The 20,795-nt window shown below is 39.1% G+C and overlaps 1 protein-coding gene across 1 annotated transcript in view; it reads left to right on the top strand.

Moving 5' to 3' along the window:
* The first annotated feature begins 509 nt into the window (after positions 1–509).
* The window catches only part of NOX4 (NADPH oxidase 4), a 100,708-nt gene continuing 80,422 nt past the window's right edge, over positions 510–20,795 (top strand). Inside the window, exons 1-7 of the mRNA XM_066341298.1 lie at positions 510–575; positions 1,215–1,310; positions 10,442–10,552; positions 11,449–11,533; positions 12,200–12,297; positions 14,164–14,191; positions 16,430–16,502. Coding sequence (XP_066197395.1) covers positions 519–575; positions 1,215–1,310; positions 10,442–10,552; positions 11,449–11,533; positions 12,200–12,297; positions 14,164–14,191; positions 16,430–16,502 — 548 coding nt within the window. The 5' untranslated portion in view covers positions 510–518. The remainder of the gene's footprint in view (positions 576–1,214; positions 1,311–10,441; positions 10,553–11,448; positions 11,534–12,199; positions 12,298–14,163; positions 14,192–16,429; positions 16,503–20,795) is intronic.

Below are 20,795 nucleotides of genomic sequence, written 5' to 3'. Positions count from 1 at the left end.
GCCCGAACAGTAGTTTCTTGGACGGCCTCTTTTGTTTCCCCCGAACTGCTGAGCAGTTGCATGCACGGCTGCTCCCCCGCTCCCTCCTGCTTTCTGGATCACATTGCAGCCGCGCGGGGATGGGGGGGTCGGGCAAGTGGGATCCCCACGGACGGGATTCTCCGCGGGGAAACGCTCTTTCCAAGGCGGGCGAGGCGAGTTAGCGTCCGCACCGCACCGCAGCGCGGCGGGGCAGGGCAGGGCAGGGCTGGGCACGCCGCCCTCCGGGAATGCCCTCCGGGAATGCCCTCCGAGCCCCGCTCGGCTCCCGGGGCGCTCGGCCGCGGACAAAGGGGCAGCGCCGGCGGCACGGAGCGGGGGCCGGCGGCACGGCGGGGCCGGAGCGCTACGCCCCGGCGGCCGGAAGACAGGGCGGGGGGTGAGGGGTGGGGAGAGGGGAGGGCGGCTCGGCCCGGCTGAAAAGGAGGGCTCGCCCGGCCGCCCCCAGCCTCGGTCCTGCCCCGCGGGTGTCCCGCACCATGGCGCTGTCCTGGAGGAGCTGGCTGGCCAACGAGGGGAGCAAGCACCTCTTCCTGGTAGGGGCGGCCCCGGGGTGCCCTCGGCGGGGCTGACCGGCGGGGAAGGCTCCGGAGGGGCCGGTGGGTGCCGGCAGGCGGCGGGGCCGGCCCGGGGCGCCTCGTCCCGGCGCCGTGCGGGGCTCCCGGTGAGCGGGATGTGCTCCGAGCGCGTCCCGGTGCGAGGCTGGCGGCGATGGATGTACCCGAGTGCCGTGTCCCTGCCCTGCCGGACTCGCACACGCTGGGCGTCTGCTTGCTCTTTGTTAGGCTCTCTTTGGGAAAGTTTGGGGGAGAAGATGCAGCTTCTTGGAGGTCAAGTTCTCTCTTCCTTTGTCTCTTTTTAATTCTTTGAGTCTCTTGAACGCAACATCCAGCTAAAGATTTGGGATAGCGTCTTGTACGGGGGTGCTTTGCCAGCTCTCGGTTGTCGTAAAGCACAAAAAGTTTTGTGAAGTTCAGTGAAAGTGAAGATTTCCCACATTGGAGCACTTCCTTTTAATACTTTAAGACATACTATGTGCATGAGGTTTGCTTTCCCGTTCCATTTGCATACGTTTATGAAGCTACAGACCTATGAGTTTATGAATGAAATGAACGCTGAAAAGTTTGCACATGTAACTTTCACTTACGATCTCTTGTTTCTCTGTTTCGTTTCAGTTTTTTTGGCTGTCCCTCAATGTCTGGCTCTTCGGAAAAACCTTCCTGCTTTATAATCAAGGGCTACAGTATTATTATTTGCATCAGATGTTAGGGGTGAGTGACCTGGACATTACTTTTTGCCCTCTAATTGGGATGCTCGAGGATGGGATAAGGGGCAGGATGCATTCTCTGGTCAAAGATGACACAAACTGCCTGCTGACTTCAAAGTGGGGAGAGATGAAGTAAGAATTTACTGGGGTACTTCTGACAGTCGTTTAGGAGTAGAAAGTGAACATTGTTGAGAAGGAAAAGAGCCAATCAAGTGTGGGATAGCTATTCTTTTCCCTCCTCTCTCCCCTCCCGGTGTTCTCAGCAGCAGACAGGCTCGCAGGAATACAGACATGCTCAACGAATGACTGGGGCTCCACTTTTCGTCATCAACACATTAAGCAAGCTATGGACTCATGTTGGCAAATTATTTCCAATCCAGTTATTGCAATATACGTGCTTGCTGAGGGACTTCTTTTAATAAGTCTTAGTTTTTTGTTTTCTATCTTTGTCATTCTTGTGGATACACTGTTCTGTGTAAATTCACTGTAATGCATATAACTTTAGTTTTGTTTTCCAACAGTAAGGTTGGAAATAGTAAGGTAAAACATTCTGGATGGTTTAATGAAGATTCAAGTATTTTGATTAACAAGGGCAATACCCACCACCAGCAGCTGAACCCAAAGAGGTACTTTGGAGATGTGAAACAGCAGCCTGCTGTGGGAAGTTACCCATTGTAGTAATTTGAAAAAAACTTCTGTCTAAAAGGGCATAGAGTAAGAGTTAATGTCTTTCTGGGAAAATGCCCACAGATTGCTCAGAATTTGACAATCCAGGAAAAAGTGGCTGAATAGCACAATGCTTTGTAACACTATGTCATATTCAGGAATGGATTTCAATAGGAAGTTGACATGGGATTAAACACAGAGGATGCAGGTCTTAATCTGCTGTAGAGCCTCTGGGGTTTATTTTTGGTAAATCCAGGGTATATAGTTTCACATGGCTGATATTGTCATAACCAGCCAGTATCATAAGGTTTTGTGATCTTGCTTGGAAATAAATTGAGTTGATACAATTTTCTCTCTTTTTTCTTTCCTCTTATGGTTGAGTCAGATGTGGTCAAGAATAAATTTTAGCAAAGGTAGTGCAAAAAAGAAGGGAATGACAGTAATTAAATCCTTCATGGTGGTGACTTTCTTGACAGAAAAAAACATGACAGCATGTTTAATTTTACCTTAATTTCTAGTGGCTTTGCATCCCAGTGTATCCATTTGAAAATTGTGTTTGTTCCTGGCCAAGTAAGTCAGTTGTTTGTAAAGCAAATGTTCTTGGGTAACATGTTGGACCAGATTTTCAGCTGGTAAAAATCAGCAAGTTTCTCTCAATTCAGATGTCTGCCTCATACCAGCTCATCATCTGGTTGGGGTTTTTTTTTGTTTTTGTTTTCTTATGCTTCAAAATGGAAGACATTTGCAAAATAACTTAATGTGTGTTCAGAACCTGTGAGATGACTCAGGCAGCAGATTCCTTGTCTTGGTCAGGAGATGAGGACTAGGAAGTCATGCTTTTAAGTTTGTTTAATTGTGTCTGCCACTGTGGGAAAAAGTACCACAGAATTTAGTGACTTCTAAAATAAGGTTAAAAATGAAGAGCCAAGTCTAAAAGATACTTTTGGTCAAAGTTATAAAACTAATTTTAACATTTTGAAAAGATTAAAGACTGTACTTGCATTTCCCTTTTTACAGTTTTTCTAAATAATTTCAGAAGATAGCAAGGTTAGCTTTCTCCCTTCTCTTTATTAGATCTGTGTATGCATATTAATCATAGAGATTATTTTGCAAGGGTTGGGAAAACTGAGCCAAATTTGATTTCTTCAGGAGATGGCATAGACAATACTACAGCTGCAGTTGCCTTCCACAGGGAGTTTTGCCCCTCTTCTTTTTCTGTATTGGTTTGTATAGCCACTGTTCCATGGCCCATCTGCATAACCAGTCTCCTTGCTGTTCTGTGCATGTCTGAGTGGTTTGCAGAGCCTCTGTGCCATTTCTTGGTGTCTGAAGATTTTCAGATTTAGATTAAATTCTTTGTTTATAATTCAACAGTTGATACTTTTTGTTTTAACTGATTGAACTCTTTATTGGATACTTCCACGACAACTGATCCCTTTTTCCAGAGGGCTAACAAATTTGCCAAAAAGGAGTGGCACTTTTTGAATTAAAAAAAGTTTGTTTTTTTTTTTCAGTGAGGTCTCCTAAAGAGTTGGCTTTTTTCTTTCTTAGTATGCTACAATAGGCTATAAACACCTTAAGAACTTTTGTACTTGCAGCATGGGAAGATTTACCACAGGTAATTTTGTTGTTTACCTAGTGACAGAATGGAAAACAAGAAGAGTTGCTGTGGGAAATCAGAGTGTGATATGAAATGAGCTCTCGGACTGAATATTCTGAGTATGTTCAACTCTGCCATGTTTTCATGCCATCTCTTTTCTTTATAATGTGGAGAAGGAATGGAGTTGGTCTTTCATTCAGTAGTCACTGATGTACTTCCCTCTTAACTTTCTACAGAAGAATGAGGCTCAGAGTTTTTCTTTTCCAGTTTAACTCTCCGTGATGTTGAATGAGATACTTCAGGACAGGATTTAAAAGTTGTTTAGGTATCTCACTTTCACTCAGTCTTTCAATGACAATCGTCGTAATTCTACACCTGTAAAAAGGCACTAAGGACCTCATGGTGTCCTCGAAGTGCAAAGAGAACAAATAAGTAGAAGGTAGTAATGTGGAAGGAGGAGGTCAATCAACCTTTTATGTACCAGGAAACTTAGTGTTTTGTGTCAAATATCTCTGCTTTGCTCAGTTTGACTTCTGTTGATGAGACCATGAGCTCTTCTCTGTGCAATCTCTATCCCTGGGAGTTTTCTAAACCTAATTGAGCAAAAAACCCTGAGCAAACTTAATACGAGTTTGATGTTGAATGTGCTTAGAACAGAGGGTTTGAGCAGAGGCATCCTGAAGTCCCTTCCAACCATAATAATTCTGTGGTTACATACTGCTTGCAGTGAAAGTTCACCAGAACCTAGTGGATGTAAATTCCTTTCCAGTACTTTTGCTTTGGTGAACCATCTCTTTGGATACTGAATTGCTTGTAACACTGCAGGTCACAGTCCTACTGTATGAATGCATTCATTGATACTGGTTAAAAACACAATTCAGGTAAAGAATCTAATTTTTTAATGATTTGATAGGTGTTGAGTTGTGGTCTTGCATTGCTTAAGGAAAAGAAGTCTGTGAAAAAGTCTCCAATAGACATGAATTTTTTATAAAAGAGTTTGGCAAAGAGAAAAGGAATATTCTCATCTTCGTGTTCATGAAAGGTACTATAATGTGTCGTAGGCATGACTTACAGAAAGGGACAGTCTTAAATTACTGGACTCCAAAATCTGCATTGTTGGAGATTTTGGTCCACTCAGTCAGTGAAGTTGTCCAGATTGATTTCCTCACAGAATGCAGGATTTCTCTCTTCAGTCTGGCTTGGCTGTATTTTTATTCAACGTTTGATTGTGCCTGGTCAAAAAAAAATCAGTCATAAATTTTGTACTGGCCTTATAGAAGTCAAGTCTTGCTTTAATAGCACTGAATGAAATGCTTGTTTCTCGTTGCTTGAGTGCCCTGTGAGCAGAAAGAACTTTGAGCTCATTTTGTCATGGCATGAAGGGTCTCTCCCCACTCCCTCTCTTGTTCCTGCTCAAATAACTGTAATGTAGTCAAATGTTAATGCAAGAGATAAGCTTCTGGGTTTCAGACCAAAGTGAAGAAAATGCATTGTCAGAAGGATCTCTTTGGGAAAAGACTGAATAACTGAAAATAGGGCTGAAAAAAAGCGCTGCCTCACTTTTTTATCTGTACAGTTACTGCCTTTTTACTGCCTTGTGCAGTACTGTGTATGGCATTTTCCACCTTTGTTTACTTTTCGGATTGTGTTCCAGATGTTCTAGTAGCTTTCATGTCTCTCCTTGCTAGTTTATCATAAGGACAGAGATTTTACTAATTGAGACCAAATTCCACTTTCATTGATCATTATGCAACCATCCTGCAACCTGCTTCCCCCTCACATCTTAGCATTGGAGGGAGTCATGTATCTTGATCCTTTGCTTGGAGATTATCAGAGAAATTGGAAGCTATTACTGCACTCAAGATTAAGTTTGTTGCTTTCTTCAATTTGAATGACTGATTTAAGCAGAAGGAGGAGTACATCCTACACAAAGGCACTGCGTATAAAACGGGAACATGATCTAAACTTGTAGACAAGAAGAGATAGAAAACCTTCATAGAATGCCTCTGTGATGAGTTACAAGTGAACAGGGAGAATACTGATTCTTAGCAGTGTAGGGAAGATACCCTACATTAAAAAATGTATACCTATATATATAACCCTATATTAAAAAATATTGCACCGCTTAAAATAATTTTTAAGGGTTGCAGTGCATGAGATTGGGATTTACATAGTCCTTCTGAAACCTTCCTTCTTCAGGAGCAAAACTAAGTCAAATTTTCATAGTTTTCACGTGTTCTGGTAGGTTTCCACTACTCTCATATTTTCCTTTTTTTCAGCTGCTTTGTGTTCTTGTTGCTAGATCTCCAGCCAGATTTGACAGGCCTAAGGGGAATAATTGCTGTGCATACAGTTCAGTTGTGTCCTTCATCTTGGATTATCAGTGCTCTGTTACTCAAGAGGAGTACTCCATGAAGAAAAGGGAGCTGGGTCAAAAGCTGTAGCACAGTTGCGTGTAGCAGAGTTTGTTCCACCTAGGAAGATAACTAACTTGAGCTGCTCCAGTACTGATCTGGGGAGGTGGTCAGTGACCTGTGTCTACAGAGCAGCATGTGGCTTGTGAGTCTTGCCAGAACCTTTCAAGGTGCCCTGAACCAAAGAAAATTGAAAAATTTTACGGAAAGACCTCTAAGAGACATCAAGTGCGGTGTTTCTACCGCACCGTGACGTGTTTTGGGTTGTTGCTTGTAGGTAGTGAAGTCTTGAGAAACAGAATCACATCACTCTCAGGTGTGGAAGCGTTTGCATTATTCTAACATTTTTTTGATACAAGCTTGACTTAAAAGGTGAGACAGGACAATATTTGTTGAAATTTTCATTTTGCAACCATGTATCAAATATCAGATTTCTGTGCACAGCAGTTGCAGGTAACATTCATCTCTGTATTTATAACTGATGAACTTTGGGGAATTTGGGGGTACACAGTAAGGTACTTCAGCCCTCAATCTAATACTGAATTCGTTTGCCTAACAGAGAAAGCTCCTTTTACTAACAGAGAAAGTTCATTTTCTCATTTTCGTTCTTGCTGACAGCAAGATACACTAAGAACTGACTCTTCACTTCTCTGTCCTACTTTGTGTGTTTTATGAGCACAGCCAGGAGTGCATCTGAATTTCTGTGGGACTGTACATCCTACAGGGATAACTGGAGAACTTACATTCTGGAACTCTTTGTGCTTTGCTGTTTGAGTTTGTGCATGGTCCAGTTCCCTACTATTTTTGTCACAGATTTAGCCTGTAAATTTCAGTAATACTTTCGTTTTTCTATGCTTCTTTGCCCTTCCATAAAATCAGATACCAGTGTATGTTGTACCAGGTAGGCAGATTATGGAAGGAGGTGGTTGAGTGCTTGGACTTAGTATCAGCAAAGCTGGATAAAATAGAGTCCAGAAGAGGTTTTGTGTGTGCTTTTTTATTGGTTGAGTAGTTTGTTTGGTTTTTTTTTTTTAATTTATTTATTTTTTTAATCCAGCAGAAGTTTCGCATGCTAGTAACATGTAATAACATTTTTTTTTTATAAGAGAGTAAAAACTTCAGGAAGAAAATAGGATTATATTTCTCTCATTTTTAAACTAATTAATAAGGGTATATATTCCCTTCTAGACCCAGTGAGTTGCCTTGGAGCAAAAATCATCCTGTATTCTACTATTGTTTAAAAATCCAACAATATACTGTGCTAATTTGTTACTATGCCTCCCAGGCAATGCAGAGGAAGTTAAGAAAGAGATCTCTTGGAAACCATTTGGAAAGAATTAGTTTCATGGTAATATTTTTAGATTTTGTATATATATTAAGAGCAAACTTAAACTCTTTTTCTTCTTGCATGAATTTTGATTCTAAGAATTTCTAAATGTATTTACCATTGTTTGCAAATCAGTCATGGGCTTGTTGCAGGAAATATTGCTTAATTTTTTTCTTTAGAATAAAACTTTACATGAACCGTTGGTAACAATATTTTAATATTAGAGTCATGTTAGAGTCATACTTCCCTGGAAGTGCAGTACATATTTAAGTAGTTGTTTGCTGGTCTCTCTCTCTCTTTTTTTTTTTTTTTTTTTTTTTTTTAGTAACTTTTTTTTTTCTTCTATGTGTGGGTGTTGATAGCATTAAATTATCATGAATGTGACACATTCCTCCATAGCTATTGCATTATGAATGAATATTTGCTATTTGTTAAATAGTGGAGGAAAACAAAGGAAGGTTAAAAGGATAGCCTTTTCTACACATCACTGGTGATTCACGCTTGTTAAATTGTTCAGCGTTTTACTTACAATCACAGAATATGCTGAGCTGGCAGGGACCCATCAGTCCAACTCCTGGCACAGAGCAGGACATCCCAAGAATCACACCATGTGGCTGAGAGTGTTGTCCAAATGCCTCTTGAACTCTGACAGGAGTTATTTTATTTATTTAACACTATACAGTGTAAAATTGGCTCTCTCCTAGACCAAACTATTGGTTTGTTGAAGCTTTGCAAGAAAAATTGTGGTAAAGGAAGTCTTGGATAGTCATGCCTAGTTTATGTTTAAACTTAAATACAACATAAATTCTTACAAAACTAATGATGCATCATATAGGTCATACAGCAGAAGTTGTTAAAATTTTCAAACTGCTCATTAGTGGTACTTCCACTTTTTCAGATTTTGTGTGTTAGTCAACAGCTACAAAAAGGATTCAGTTTACTTCTGGAGTTTTCATAACATTATTTCTACCTAATTCTTGAGTTTTTCAAGTCATGCCCATTTAATCACTGCAATACTGTAGCACATCAGTAAGCCCCAATAAAAATTCCTGCATGTTTTAATGACCATGTTTCTGAAGTTGCTGCTTCAATGAGGCATATAGCTCATTTTTAGCTTCTCTTTAGAGGATTTAGTGAAAACAGAGACAGTGTTGTATATGCAAACAGTGCATTATAAAGACATTTTTCTTTTCATTATGTCCAGTCTGTTCAAGGGTCATTTTCAGTTGGGAAGGTCCAGAGCGGGGAGGAGAGGATGGCCTAAGGTCTGAAGAATATGGCTTATGAGGAAGGACTAGCAAGAGAACTTCTCATTGTGCAAGTGATCAGAGAGTGAAGTAACAGATGAAATAGAAACAAGGGAGGTTTTATGTAAGGAAAAAGAGGACTGAAAGTACATTGGAAGAAATAGTGGAGGACATCTGGAGAGTGGGAAAGAACTAAGTGACATGGCTCATTTTAGTCTTATTTTCTATCATTCAGTAGGTTGGAGATGGTCTGTTCCTGGGATTTTTTTGCTGGAGATCCCACATTTATGTGGTAGAGCACATTTTGTGGAGTAATTACTCCTACATCTCACGGGCAGCTTTTGAGAGAGGGTGCCCTTGTGGCTGCTCTGTTCTGAAGAAGCTGGCAAAGTCTGGTGAGGAGGTCCCTAGCACTCAGGTCTAACTATGTAATGTGAAGTAGCTGGAAGAGAAGAAGGATTTAGTTGCAGAGCTTGGTTCTTCAGGCAGATTGAACATCTTTACCTTCTGTTTGCCTCCTGGTGCTGTGCCCAGGTGTCCTGCACGGCAAATGAGATACATGGATGTTGCTAACTGTGAGAGCAGGCAGTTGTTTTATGGTGCTGGTATTTAGAAACCCTTTCATGCTGTTGTGCTTGAGATCTTGCAAGATAATCTGAAATGCAGTAATTATGTTTGTTTTTACTAGCTTGTATATTCACCCGTTTCTGTGACACAAATATAAGTCTGTAAATTTTATTTCTTCATGATATCAAAGATAAGAATATGACAGATGTTTCACAGATTAATTTGTCTGAGAAAGTAAAGCATGCTCATTTTTTTATGTAGAGTTTTAATTTTGAAAAAGTAATAAATCTTAAGTCATTTTTATTAGATAATTTGTACCTGTTCAACTCATTCACATGCTCCTGCAGTATCTGCATCTTATGTGTTATCTTTAATATTATAATACTTCTTTACTAATTTATTCAGGAGTTGAAATACTTGCAGTTTTGAGAACACTGTAAGAAAATTGTTCCAGAAATCTGTTGACAGTCTAAAACCATCTTTTATATAAGCTAGTAAAATGGTAATTCAACCTGATAACCAGGAGAACAATGGCATTTTGCTAACTTTTTAAAATCATAAATGAATGAGATAATATAATAAGATTAAAAATACAGGTTTATGACATGAATGTGTGCTTTGTTCATTTATTTGACAAGTGTTTTTGTTCTAATTATGTAAGTTCCAAATATATCAGTGAAGGCATTAGTGAAATTAGATTTCATTACAGTTCCCAGCTATTGAGCATTTAAACTGAAGAAAACCTACTTTTTTTATGTCCAAATACAACATTGCATAACGTGAATGGATGAGGAGTTTTGTGACAATTTTATAACATTGCGACCATTTCAGTTTGACTGAATCAATATAATTTTACATCTTTTTGTGGCTTAACAGAAAATGGTTACACGCTGTCTAGTGTCATCATAGTATTTATTGCTCTTTTTTATTTAGTTATGTCTGTTGAAGCTTTCAGGTGATTTCTCAGTGGACACTTACTGTTGTCTCAGATGTTTTGTTCCATGTGTCTTTGGGTACTGATGAGGATATTAGCTCTTCCAGTAGAAGTTGTCATTTGTTGTTGACAAAATTAATTTTTAATAACTTCTTGATGCAAAGATGAGAGCTGTTTCCTTCCCTGTGAGGACAGCATAGCATGCTGTGTGCACTGTAGTTTCTCCAGTACAATAAACCATCATGAAACTCATGAAAACATTCTGATCACTCAGAGAGCATGGGAACCATTTGGTTTCACAGCAAAGAAAAAGAGGGATGAGACTGACACAGGTACCGTTTGTTTCTCCCTGTAATCTAACTCTCTCAATGTTTGTTCAGCTAGGATTGTGTATTAGCAGAGCTTCAGCATCTGTCCTCAATCTCAACTGCTGCCTTGTCCTGCTGCCCATGTGCCGTGTTCTCTTGGCCTTCCTGCGGGGATCCCAGAAGGTGAGTGCTGTCCTCGGAATCCAGCCTTCAGAAGAGGGCCCTGGGCTCTATTTAGTATAAAAATTATAATAAAAAAATCTGTTACACCGCTGTTTGCTCTTACACCATGTGCTTGCATGGTGCAAGTATCAGACATTCAGCCTAGATTCGTGACTCCTTTGAAGACAGGCATTGTCTGGTTTGGTTTGACCTGTTGAAAGGGAGGTTTCTTCAGTGCATTTTTGAAGGATCAGGAATTGCTGGTACGAATTCTGCTCTGTCTTTCCAAACTCTTATATTGGAGATATCTGTGTCCTCTCAAATGCTTCTTGGTAGAATTCAACAGAATAAACCAAATTTTGTCTCTGCATGACCACAAGTGTCCTACTGGAGGTAATAGAACTTTCTGTAAAAATACCCAAAGTGATACATTTGTTATCACGGGAGAAAAAATGGTTTAGCTTTTGTGATTTGCCAGTTGCTTTTACAGAAATATACATAATGCTTTTGAGGAGCACTTGTTTGCTAGGTGCTTGCAAATTGAACCTGTGAGTTCTGTTAATTATGTGACAATATCCAAAAGATTTGATGTCTATAAACACACATATGTGTCCAAATATACCATCCTTTTGATCTTGCATATAAAAGAGACAGTGATGCCTTCACAATTAATGCTGGAATTCCTAAATATTAAGGCCAGAAAGTACATTATGTGCTCTTGACATCTGTGTAATTTCTTCATTAAGTCCTCAAAATTGTTTCCTTGGCATAATCCAGTAGTTTTTAAGTTAAGGTACTATGCTTGCAAAGATGTTAAACCTAGTGAAAGCTGAAGTTGCTATTATATCACCACAGTTGTTAGTATTTTATTCTTTGCTTTGTTTTGGAAGAGATTGCCTGAATTCTTCTCTTACTAGGTTGCCAGCAAGAAAACCAGAAGGCTGCTAGATAAAAGCAAAACTTTCCATGTGACATGTGGTGTTACAATAGGCATCTTTTCAGGTGAGATCTTAGTGTGCTGAGCAGCAGCATGTTTTGGAAGCATGTTGATGCAGTACTCTGTGGTTTTTCTGCTGCAGTACATTTGGGGGTAGTCTTGCTCTGTGCTTGCTTGTCTTAAATTGTAAATGCTTTCTCGAATGTGTGTGGGTTTTGGTTCATTTTTTGCTTTAAACACATGGGCATACATTCTAATGTCAGGCCTTTCCTTAAAATGCCTGTTTCGTAGAAGACAGGTATGTGAGATCAGGTCAAAATCTGCCATTACAAGTGAACCTTCATTGTGCCTAAGGAATTTGAGTGAAAAAGCAGGGTGTTACACACTTACCTGCAGAGGAGGGAGCAGTGGATACAACTACCCAGTTTGGTGAAGGAGACATATTCTTGGCTGGACACCTTTGAATGTTGTCTCTCAGCTGAAGCATTGCAGTACAGAAATCATGGCTGTAGTGTTAAAAAAAAAAAAATCCTAAAATGCATACAGCTTTCTGTCATTAGTATTTATGAGCTGATATACTCTTGAAGAATAATTAAGAATTCCTTAGTACCTGGTGTATCTCATGCAGGTGATGGGATTATATCTTGGCATCTGGGTGGCCACAGGGAACATCCAGCACTTGTTTACAGATCCTCAGCTTTACTCAGTTTTTTGTTTTTTTTTATTTTTAGTCTTACATGTTGCTGCTCATCTGGTGAATGCTCTTAACTTCTCTGAGAACTACAATGAAGAATTTGTGACCCTAAATGCAGCAAACTATCGTGGTGAGGTGAGCCAGCTTTCCTTTCATATTTTGGTTTTAGGCATATCATTTAAATATATGAATATTTGCATTATTCAATGCCTTTGTGTGATCTATATAGTGCTCCTGTTTCATGCACTGAAAACTCACTATCGTGTGGATTCCTGTAGATTTTATTTCTTTCTCTGGACGAAGCATGTATTAAAGCCAGCAAGGTTTGGTCCTGTTTGATTATTAGATGGAGAACGCAATCATCTAAATTTTCACCTTGCACCTTGTTCTCCTGCTTCTCTTTTGCTTCTCTCTGTGCCCCCTTGGGTGGGCCTGGTCAATACATTTCTGCTGCTTTTTGGGCAAATTTGTTCTGCATTTCCACTATTTAGAATACAGTGAGATTTGAAACTGATTTTGCATTTTTCAGCTGCAGTGAATGCATTTATGAGTATATATCCTAAGCATGAGTAGATATGCTAAGCACGGAATTAGTTATCTATATGAACTGATTTCTACTTGCAAAATATTTGATTTGTGTGCCTTATCTGACTGTGGTGCAGATCTCTTGCAGGAATATCAAATTCCTAGTCCCTTGGCCAGGTGCTTACTTGTATATTTGGCACTGGAGAGATATTTGGAGATTTTAGAAGCTAGACCATTGTCCAGCACCCTTTCTTCTTGGGCTACAGTCAAATTCCTTCTTGTTTGTGTTCATTCTAGTCTCTGGTCGGTATTTCTTTTCTACCAGTTTCATTAGGAAAAATTTAGAATGACCCTATCCCAGCTGCATGGTTTCCTGGAAAAAGAGAGCTTGGCTCAGTCCAGACTCACAAGGACCAGCAACCAAGGTCTTCCACTCCCTGGGTGAATGATCTAATCACAGAACTATTCAATGGCAGACAGACATGCCAACACCAACTATTGTGCTGAGCTTCTGGGTTGAACTGTGCGTCTGCTTACGTTAGGAGTGGTCTGATAGGCTTCACTTCATCAGCCGGAGCTTGCCTCAGGCAAGAACACACCAGGGTTCTAAGCCTCTGCTAAGCGACTTAAGAGTTTTGCAATAGAAAATGGAGACAATAGCAAGGTTTTTATGAACTCTAGGATCAAAACTCCTGAATTTTAGGTGCTTTAGTAGCTCTTGCACCTTTGTACTTGAATCACACTTACATCCCTTTTTTAAACTGTGGTGGACAGTCTGGATGCTGCTCTCATCCTCTCTGCCTGGGTACACACATCTACATGGAAGCAGGTCACTTCATTTTTCCTGTCCTGTACAAAAACTTCTCACTTCCCCTCACTACATTTTACTGAAAGTTTAAAAAAAAAAAAAGTTTTCCAAGCAGTGAAGACAAAACCTCTTGAGGTATAGGATCAGGGGAAATGAGGCAGTTTCCCTGATGTTGAAATATCCTCTCTTCCTTTCACATGTGGTGAAGGACACAGGAACATCTGTCAGATCCTTTGTGTTCAGTCTTGCTTCACTAGGATCCACTGCAAATGTCTTGGTGATGTAGTTGGCAGTAAAATGCTTGCCTCTTGTCTTACATTTAAATTCAAAACCTCTCCCTCTTCTGCTCCACTCTGTCCTCCCAAACGGATGAAGTAATTAAATAAAGTTAAGCTTTCAAAAAACAATTATCTGTAAAATTATCTGAATCCAGATTATAGATCAGAAGTATCTTTGCTGGAGGAATGCAAAGGCTAAAGGTTTAGTTTTTGTTGAATAGCATCAATGTAAACTGTTACCAAATAACAAATCCATTCCTGCTTCCAGGCTTAGGGACTGCATATGTCTTAAAGTGTGTGAGCTTCATGGGCTACTTATTATAAAATTATTCATATTATAGATATAAAATACCATATGTTGATTTTGTTTTTTGCTTGTCTGTTTTTTAGGATCCACGGAAACTACTTTTTGCGACTGGTAAGTCCTGCAAAACTGAATGAGAAAAGTTTGCTGTTTATCATCATCAGTCTGCAGACAAAACTTCTTTTGATCCTGTATTGGCATGTTCCATTTGTTGTACCTCAGCTCTCCGGAGTTGTGTTATTTGTGTTGGTAGAACCTGGATTTGCTTGTCCAGTAGTCAGGAGGCAGGAGTTACATAAGGGCAGTAGTAGGATAAGCAGCATCTTCAAATCTTTTGTTGTACAGATGAGTCAGCAGAAATCCATTAGTTTCAAACAGAGATTCTCCCTAAAATTAAAGCCAAATTCCTAAATGATCCAATTTTTAGAAAAAGAAGCATAACAGCTAAACAGTCTTTATGCGTCATCTGGTTTATTAAAGGGATGGTTGGGTTTCTGAGCAATCTAAACTGTTACATGGGAATCAGGCTTCTGCACTTATACAGAATAAGCAAAGACATTTTGCGAGCAGGAATTTAGAAGGGAGCAATGTTTGGGTATGGAGGGGCAGGTGCCAGTCTGAGCTGTAGTGCTTCATAAGCAGATAAAGTTCCTTCCTGATGCCATCACACTTTCGCCCTTATTTGGATCAAACCACAAAATCCTGACTTGGCAGCATTTAGGGCACAGTCAAATGAAATCTATGAACAGACAGCAATGGTTCTAGGTATGTCAATCCCAATAGGTGTTCTGAAATTAGCGGCTGATGTACCAATTCCCAAAAACCCTAGGGAAGATTTAGATCAATTGAGAGTAGAGGAAGGGAGAGAGTGAACTGACAGAAATTGAGGTCAGAGTTGTCCTAAATTTAAAATTACTCTCTTCACTCTGTGTCCTAATGACCTGTAATTATTGTGAACTATTTGTGCTGAAGGTCCCAGGCAGGGACCGAGATTTTGCTGCACTGGTAGCTGTGCAAACAAGCATAAAAACCCCTGGTTTCTTCCCAGACAGTTCAGCACAGCAAACAGAAGAAATAAGGAATTAGAAGGATTTATAGAGTGATGATGGCTTTTCAGATTAGTCCAGGAAATAACCTCCTTGTATAAGGGTGTGAGGCAGACTGGGAGGAACAAGTATTCAAGATTATACTTAATGGAGCAAAAGAGAGTCAGGGACAGGGCAGAGAAGCACTAAAAATGAACTGATAAATTGGGGCAAGACTTTGAGTGATTTCAGTTTGATGGAGAAGATAATTGAAACACTGGACATAAAAGGTGACCTCTGGCTTGAATAACAGTGTAGGAAGCTGAATCAAATGCAGTACTGCAATTGCATTGGCGGTATTTGTTCAAAGTTGACATTCATTGCGTGCTATGTGTCAAATCAGATTGAGAAAAAAGAAATTAAAAAGAAGGCAGTGGACAGAATGCATATTTTATTACTGCAACTGCTTTTAATTGCAGTCTTTCCATGAAGGAAGGAAATCAAGTGGTTTTTTTTATGCAGGCCATGACAAAGCTTCCATTGATTGTAGGGCTGTAAAAAACGGAGGAGTGAGTTGTGGTGTGTCAGATTTTGGGTATCAGACTTTTCAATAAGTGGATATTGAGAAGTCTATAAAAAGGAAAGATTTGAGATTCTCTCCTTTGACTTAAAAAAGACCTGAGGATAAATTAGTTCTGGTACAAGTTTTCATTTGAGCAGATGAGTCAAATAGTTAATATTTTTAACATTTGCTTCCCAAGTCCCGGCTGCAGGTCACTCTCATAGACCTTACTCTATGGGCAACAATTTCAAGCGTGATACAATACCATGGAGAGTAATTTCAGGCTCTTCCCCATTCCGGAATGAAATGGGTTGGCAAAAAATTGTAGTAACAGCTTGCATAGAAATTGATTTTCTTGAAATTCTGTCCCTGAACAGGTTTTTAATTGTCATGATCAACAGAGTGTAGTGTTTGGAATAAAAAAGAGACAGAAACTTGCACAGTCAGTCTTGCAAGTAGACAGCATTTGTTCTTAGTTACCTGCTTAGACACAGATGTCACAAGCAAAAGATGACAGGAGCAAAGACAAATATGAAATTGTGATGCATGGTGAAATGCAAGGAAAAAGGTATTTTTCTTTGGGAAGGTGGAAAATTGCACAAGAACTCTTCTTTCTCATCTGGTTTGATACATGAGTTATCCTCAAGAGATATATTCCAGAGTTTGATTGAATCATGATTTGTATGTCTAATTCTACTTTCTTAAAAGATCATAGTACACAAGTATACCTCTTCACCGTTCAAATGTAAGTTATGTCCCTTTTAGTTCCAGGTGTGACTGGAGTCATTATGGTGTTAGTATTGTTCCTAATGTTTACAGCTTCCACATATGCCATCAGGTAAGATGTAATCTGATCATTATGCTGAAAAGTGACATTTCCTTAATCATATTCTGCTACTGACTAGAATGTTAAAAATGTTAAAAGCACCAGTTTTTCTTGTCTTTTTTTTTTTTTTTTTTTTTTTTTTACCTAGCTTGCAGTAAAATTAGCGCAGTGAATTTTGTATGAAAATAGTTATAGGACCTGATTGAATTGTCTTCTAAAAAATACTGTTTAATGAGTGTGCTGAGTTAAAAGTGTGGACCTTTACAAATTTAAATGGTTTTTATTCCTGGTTGTAGGGGAGGCAGTAAACTCAGCATATGGGAGGTTCTGTCCAGTGCATAAATTAAGTCCAATGGAAGAAAAAATAAGATACTATTGCTACCTTAATTATTTTCACCAATTAATTATAACAATATATTGTGAAAAAAAAAAAAAAAGTAACAAAACATCCAACCCAAAAAAACCCCACCCCAAAACCCCAAATTGTCATCAATGAAACAGACACAAAATTATGCTACTGAATGTTGCTTTTAAGAGCTCTGCTTCTGGTTGTCAGATATATTCCTTTTAATATGAATTAAAACATAGCAAACAGCAATGCAGTGTTGGCTCAGAGCAGCTGCTGAGATTTCCAAAGTTTGGTTGACATTCTCTACCAACATTAATGAACACATATGATAGGACCCATGAAACATGAAAGACTGGTACATTGGGGGTGGGGGGGGGGTCTAGCCCAATGCTGAAGTCTTTTTAAGGCTTGAATTCTGCAACTGAACAGGTAAAAATAAACCCTTCGTTTTTGCAGAGGTCGAATTCACAGCATGTCTGTGTAAGTGCATCACCTCAATTCAACAAACATGGAAGGATATATTACTTATGTATCTTCAAACATTAATGGTGCTCCACTGATGTGAATTAGATATGTGGTTATGAACCTTGTTGAACTAATCTCTTTCCTGAGTAGCTATGTTACCTGGCAATGTTATCCTGTGATTTGAGAAAGTAGTTCAAAAAACACCTGCACATTTTCAGTAGACAAGGCTTCTTCCAGGGCTGAGACTTTTGAGAGGTACTGCAAGCTGCAGAAGTGCAGGATTAAGCTGCTGTACTGGATATAACATGGTTGCACATTACATGGTCCACACAGATGGCTCTACTTGCAAAAGAAAGTTTTGGGAAGATGGAAAAACAAAACTATTACTTTACTCTGTAACATTGAGCCAGAACAAAGTCCTGTCTTATTCGAGGCCAAATTAAATTAGAAAAACATAATGTATTAGTGATTGGGAAACTTAGAAAAATATATGTAGTTGTAGACATTCTTGGAAATAATTTTGGGGTTCGTGCAACATCTTTTGAAGTTACATGCTTTTTAGTTCCTTCCACAGTTGCTGTAAGTGCAGATACTTTCCCAGCTTTCTGCTATCTAGCCAGCAGAATCAAAGCCCCAAAAGAGATAATCAGCATCTCATGTTACCCTAGCAATAATTCTTACTTGGGAATTTTATCCTGGCTTTTCCCTCCAGCATAGAGCTCAAGCGTGTCTTTATTATAGTGTTTACTCCTAAGGAAACAAGTTGCTGCATGCATCTTTCTGTCCCTTTTCAATCTCTTTCCCAGTGGATTCTCATGTGTGCCCTATGATGGCTGAGCATGCAGTACAGTTTTAGGAAAGCTAATTGTAAATGTTCACTGTCTATCAGGAACTGAGCTTTTAAAAAAATATTTCAGAGGCTGTTATAGTCTTGGATTTCAGCCCTAATCTGCTCTTGCACACTGACCTGCTTAATGATTTCTTCCTTTATATGTTCTTCCCGAAATTGTTCTATGCATGAGTATACCTCTATTTTCCTGTCTTTTCAGTAAACTGTGCAAATAAGTATTAGAATGACTGAGTTAGCTACTAATGTTTTAAAAAGGGAAAGTGGTTATTAGTTGAAAAATGTTCTACATTTTTGCCATGTCATACCTGAGAATTACACCAACATTTTTTGTTCAGTAGTTGTTTTCAGTAGAGTTATGAAGTTATCAGAAAACACAATAAATCCTGTCAATAAATGTTGACATTTCTGCCAACTTTAAAATTAATGATGTTTAAGATTTGAAAGTTACGTGTTTAAAAGAACATCAAAAATAAGGTGCTGCAGTGCCATCTGTTTTTGTAACCAAATATTCTAGTCTTCAATTTCATCTTTGAAACTACCACATATATCTTCCTTTTCAAAACTGTCTGTAACAGGATTAAAAATATTTTTCTAGAACTGTATTGCTTAGTGTGTCCCTTTAAAACATGACAAATTTCCCTTTACATTTCTCAGTAAATTGACTCTTGCACGTCTTCATCTGCAAAGTTCCAAAATAGGTTAACCAAAATTAAATATTCAACTTGCCTCAAATTTTCAGGATTTTGCATTCCTAAGAAATGCATCCATTCTGTGAATGTCTATTTTAAGCCCTAAGAATGTAAAAAAAAGGTAAATGTTCTGAAGAGCTATAAAAATTTATGTGTATCATAGGAAGATTATTGACTATATTGGAATGCTGTATGTATCTGTAGGATACACAGCTTAAGGATATAAGTAAGAAATATGTAATTATTACAGTGTTGGAAAATACACTTCGTGGTAAGAGGTTCAAGGATTTACATACCCTTATAATTTAAGGAGGTGAGGTTCAGAGGGTCTGCTCACATTTAGGGCAACTTGATACATGTGAAGAACCAGGATTTTATAGTAGAGATATGTGTAGGAGTGCTGAAAGAAGAATAAAATGCTCAATGAGCTGGAAGCTGACATTTAGATGTTTTCAGGAAAGAAGTATACAGAAATTTTAATCAGTAACAATAATTAGCTGTTGAAAGCAACGTGTCGGAAGCAGTCCAGGAATTGACTTTTCATCACTGAAATTTTGAAAAATTGGTGCATTCTGAAAAACGTGCTCAAGAACCAATAAAATATTCAGTGTGCAGTTTTTGGTATTATAGCATGAAACCAAATTAAAGCAGAGCTCCAAAACCTGTCCTTGTCCCTTCTCATGGTATGGAGGTTCAACCTAGACCATCTTTAAGGCCGATCTTGGATTCTGTGACTGGTTTTGAGACAGAGGGTAAATTTTACTCCCTTTGTGTCTTTCACTTGAGCTTCCACTCTGCACACCATTGTTCTTATTTTCCCCTTACTGATGATAACTCTCACAACTCCTCATAGATGCTGATGAGTGACTGCATGGAAATGCCTCCCAGGGAGTGGGGAGTTAGAAAAGGCTTGAGCAGCCTCAAGGAGGAAAAAGTGTTAACATAGTGTTGACTGGGGGAAGAGTGGCAGGGTGGAGGGGGATTTCAGAGCCCCTTGCTATTGCTGTACTCCTTCCTTTGCTTCCTTTTTTCCCCCCTTTGTTTCCTGCCTTGTTACTTTGCTGCCTTGGATTTTATTTTGGTTGCCCTTGGATTATCAAAGTTATTTTTCCTCTGTTGAGAAAGAAAGCAAATGAATCCTCTATTTACAGGAACAAATGTTGTATGTGTTTCAGTTTTACTGAAGGAAAAACAGTGATCTGGTTGTGTAGAAGACCATAGGAGGGAAAAAGTTCTGGAAAAAAAAAAAAGTTAGCTGCATCAGAGGAATAGCTTCTTAAACCATGTTCTCAGAGCTAAAGATTTTTAAATTTATTAATTGTTTTTGTTTATGAATGAGGGTAGGATTTTTGGTTTTAGAGGGGTCTCTCCTACCATGCTGTGTAGTGTGAGAGGTGTGTTTGTGTGCTGTGAAGTAGTGTATTTTTTTAGCCATTTGGTTGTTTGTTGGTAACTGTTTTACTCAAAAAAAAAAAAAAAAAAAAACCAAACAAATTTAACAGAAAACAGTTCCAGATAGGTATTTTCTTTGGTCTGGGTGTTTTTTTTACATTGTCTAGAAAATTACTGATTAAAGGAAGTGCTCTTCTTCCTTCACCTCTCCTGATCTCACAGTGATAATGTTGTTCTTGTTTCTCCCAAGACAATCAGTCCTGCAGCAGTAATGCATGTGGCTTCCTGCAATGAAAATTCTCCTTGTTGTTTCCTTGCTCTGTATCTCCTTCCACTCTGTACCCTCACAAGGTTTTTACCCGTCCTGCTGGCCCTTCTGCTGCTGTCCATGCTACCTGTTTGTGTGCTGCAGCCTTAGTGAAATATTAAACTGTGTTGGGACAGGGAGAATGCAAGGTGACATGTAAGGAGGTTGAGTTTTGAGACTGGAGGTGGAAGAGCTATTCCAGCTGTAAGGATCTTGTGCAGATCCTTAACTAGGACCTGTGAAAGCAGTCAAG

Source organism: Sylvia atricapilla, chromosome 2 (genome assembly GCF_009819655.1).
Source record: "Sylvia atricapilla isolate bSylAtr1 chromosome 2, bSylAtr1.pri, whole genome shotgun sequence".
In the NCBI taxonomy this organism is placed as follows: Eukaryota; Metazoa; Chordata; class Aves; order Passeriformes; family Sylviidae; genus Sylvia; species Sylvia atricapilla.
The sequence above is the reverse complement of the archived record's forward strand: the minus strand, read 5'-3'. Positions and strand labels throughout refer to the sequence as shown.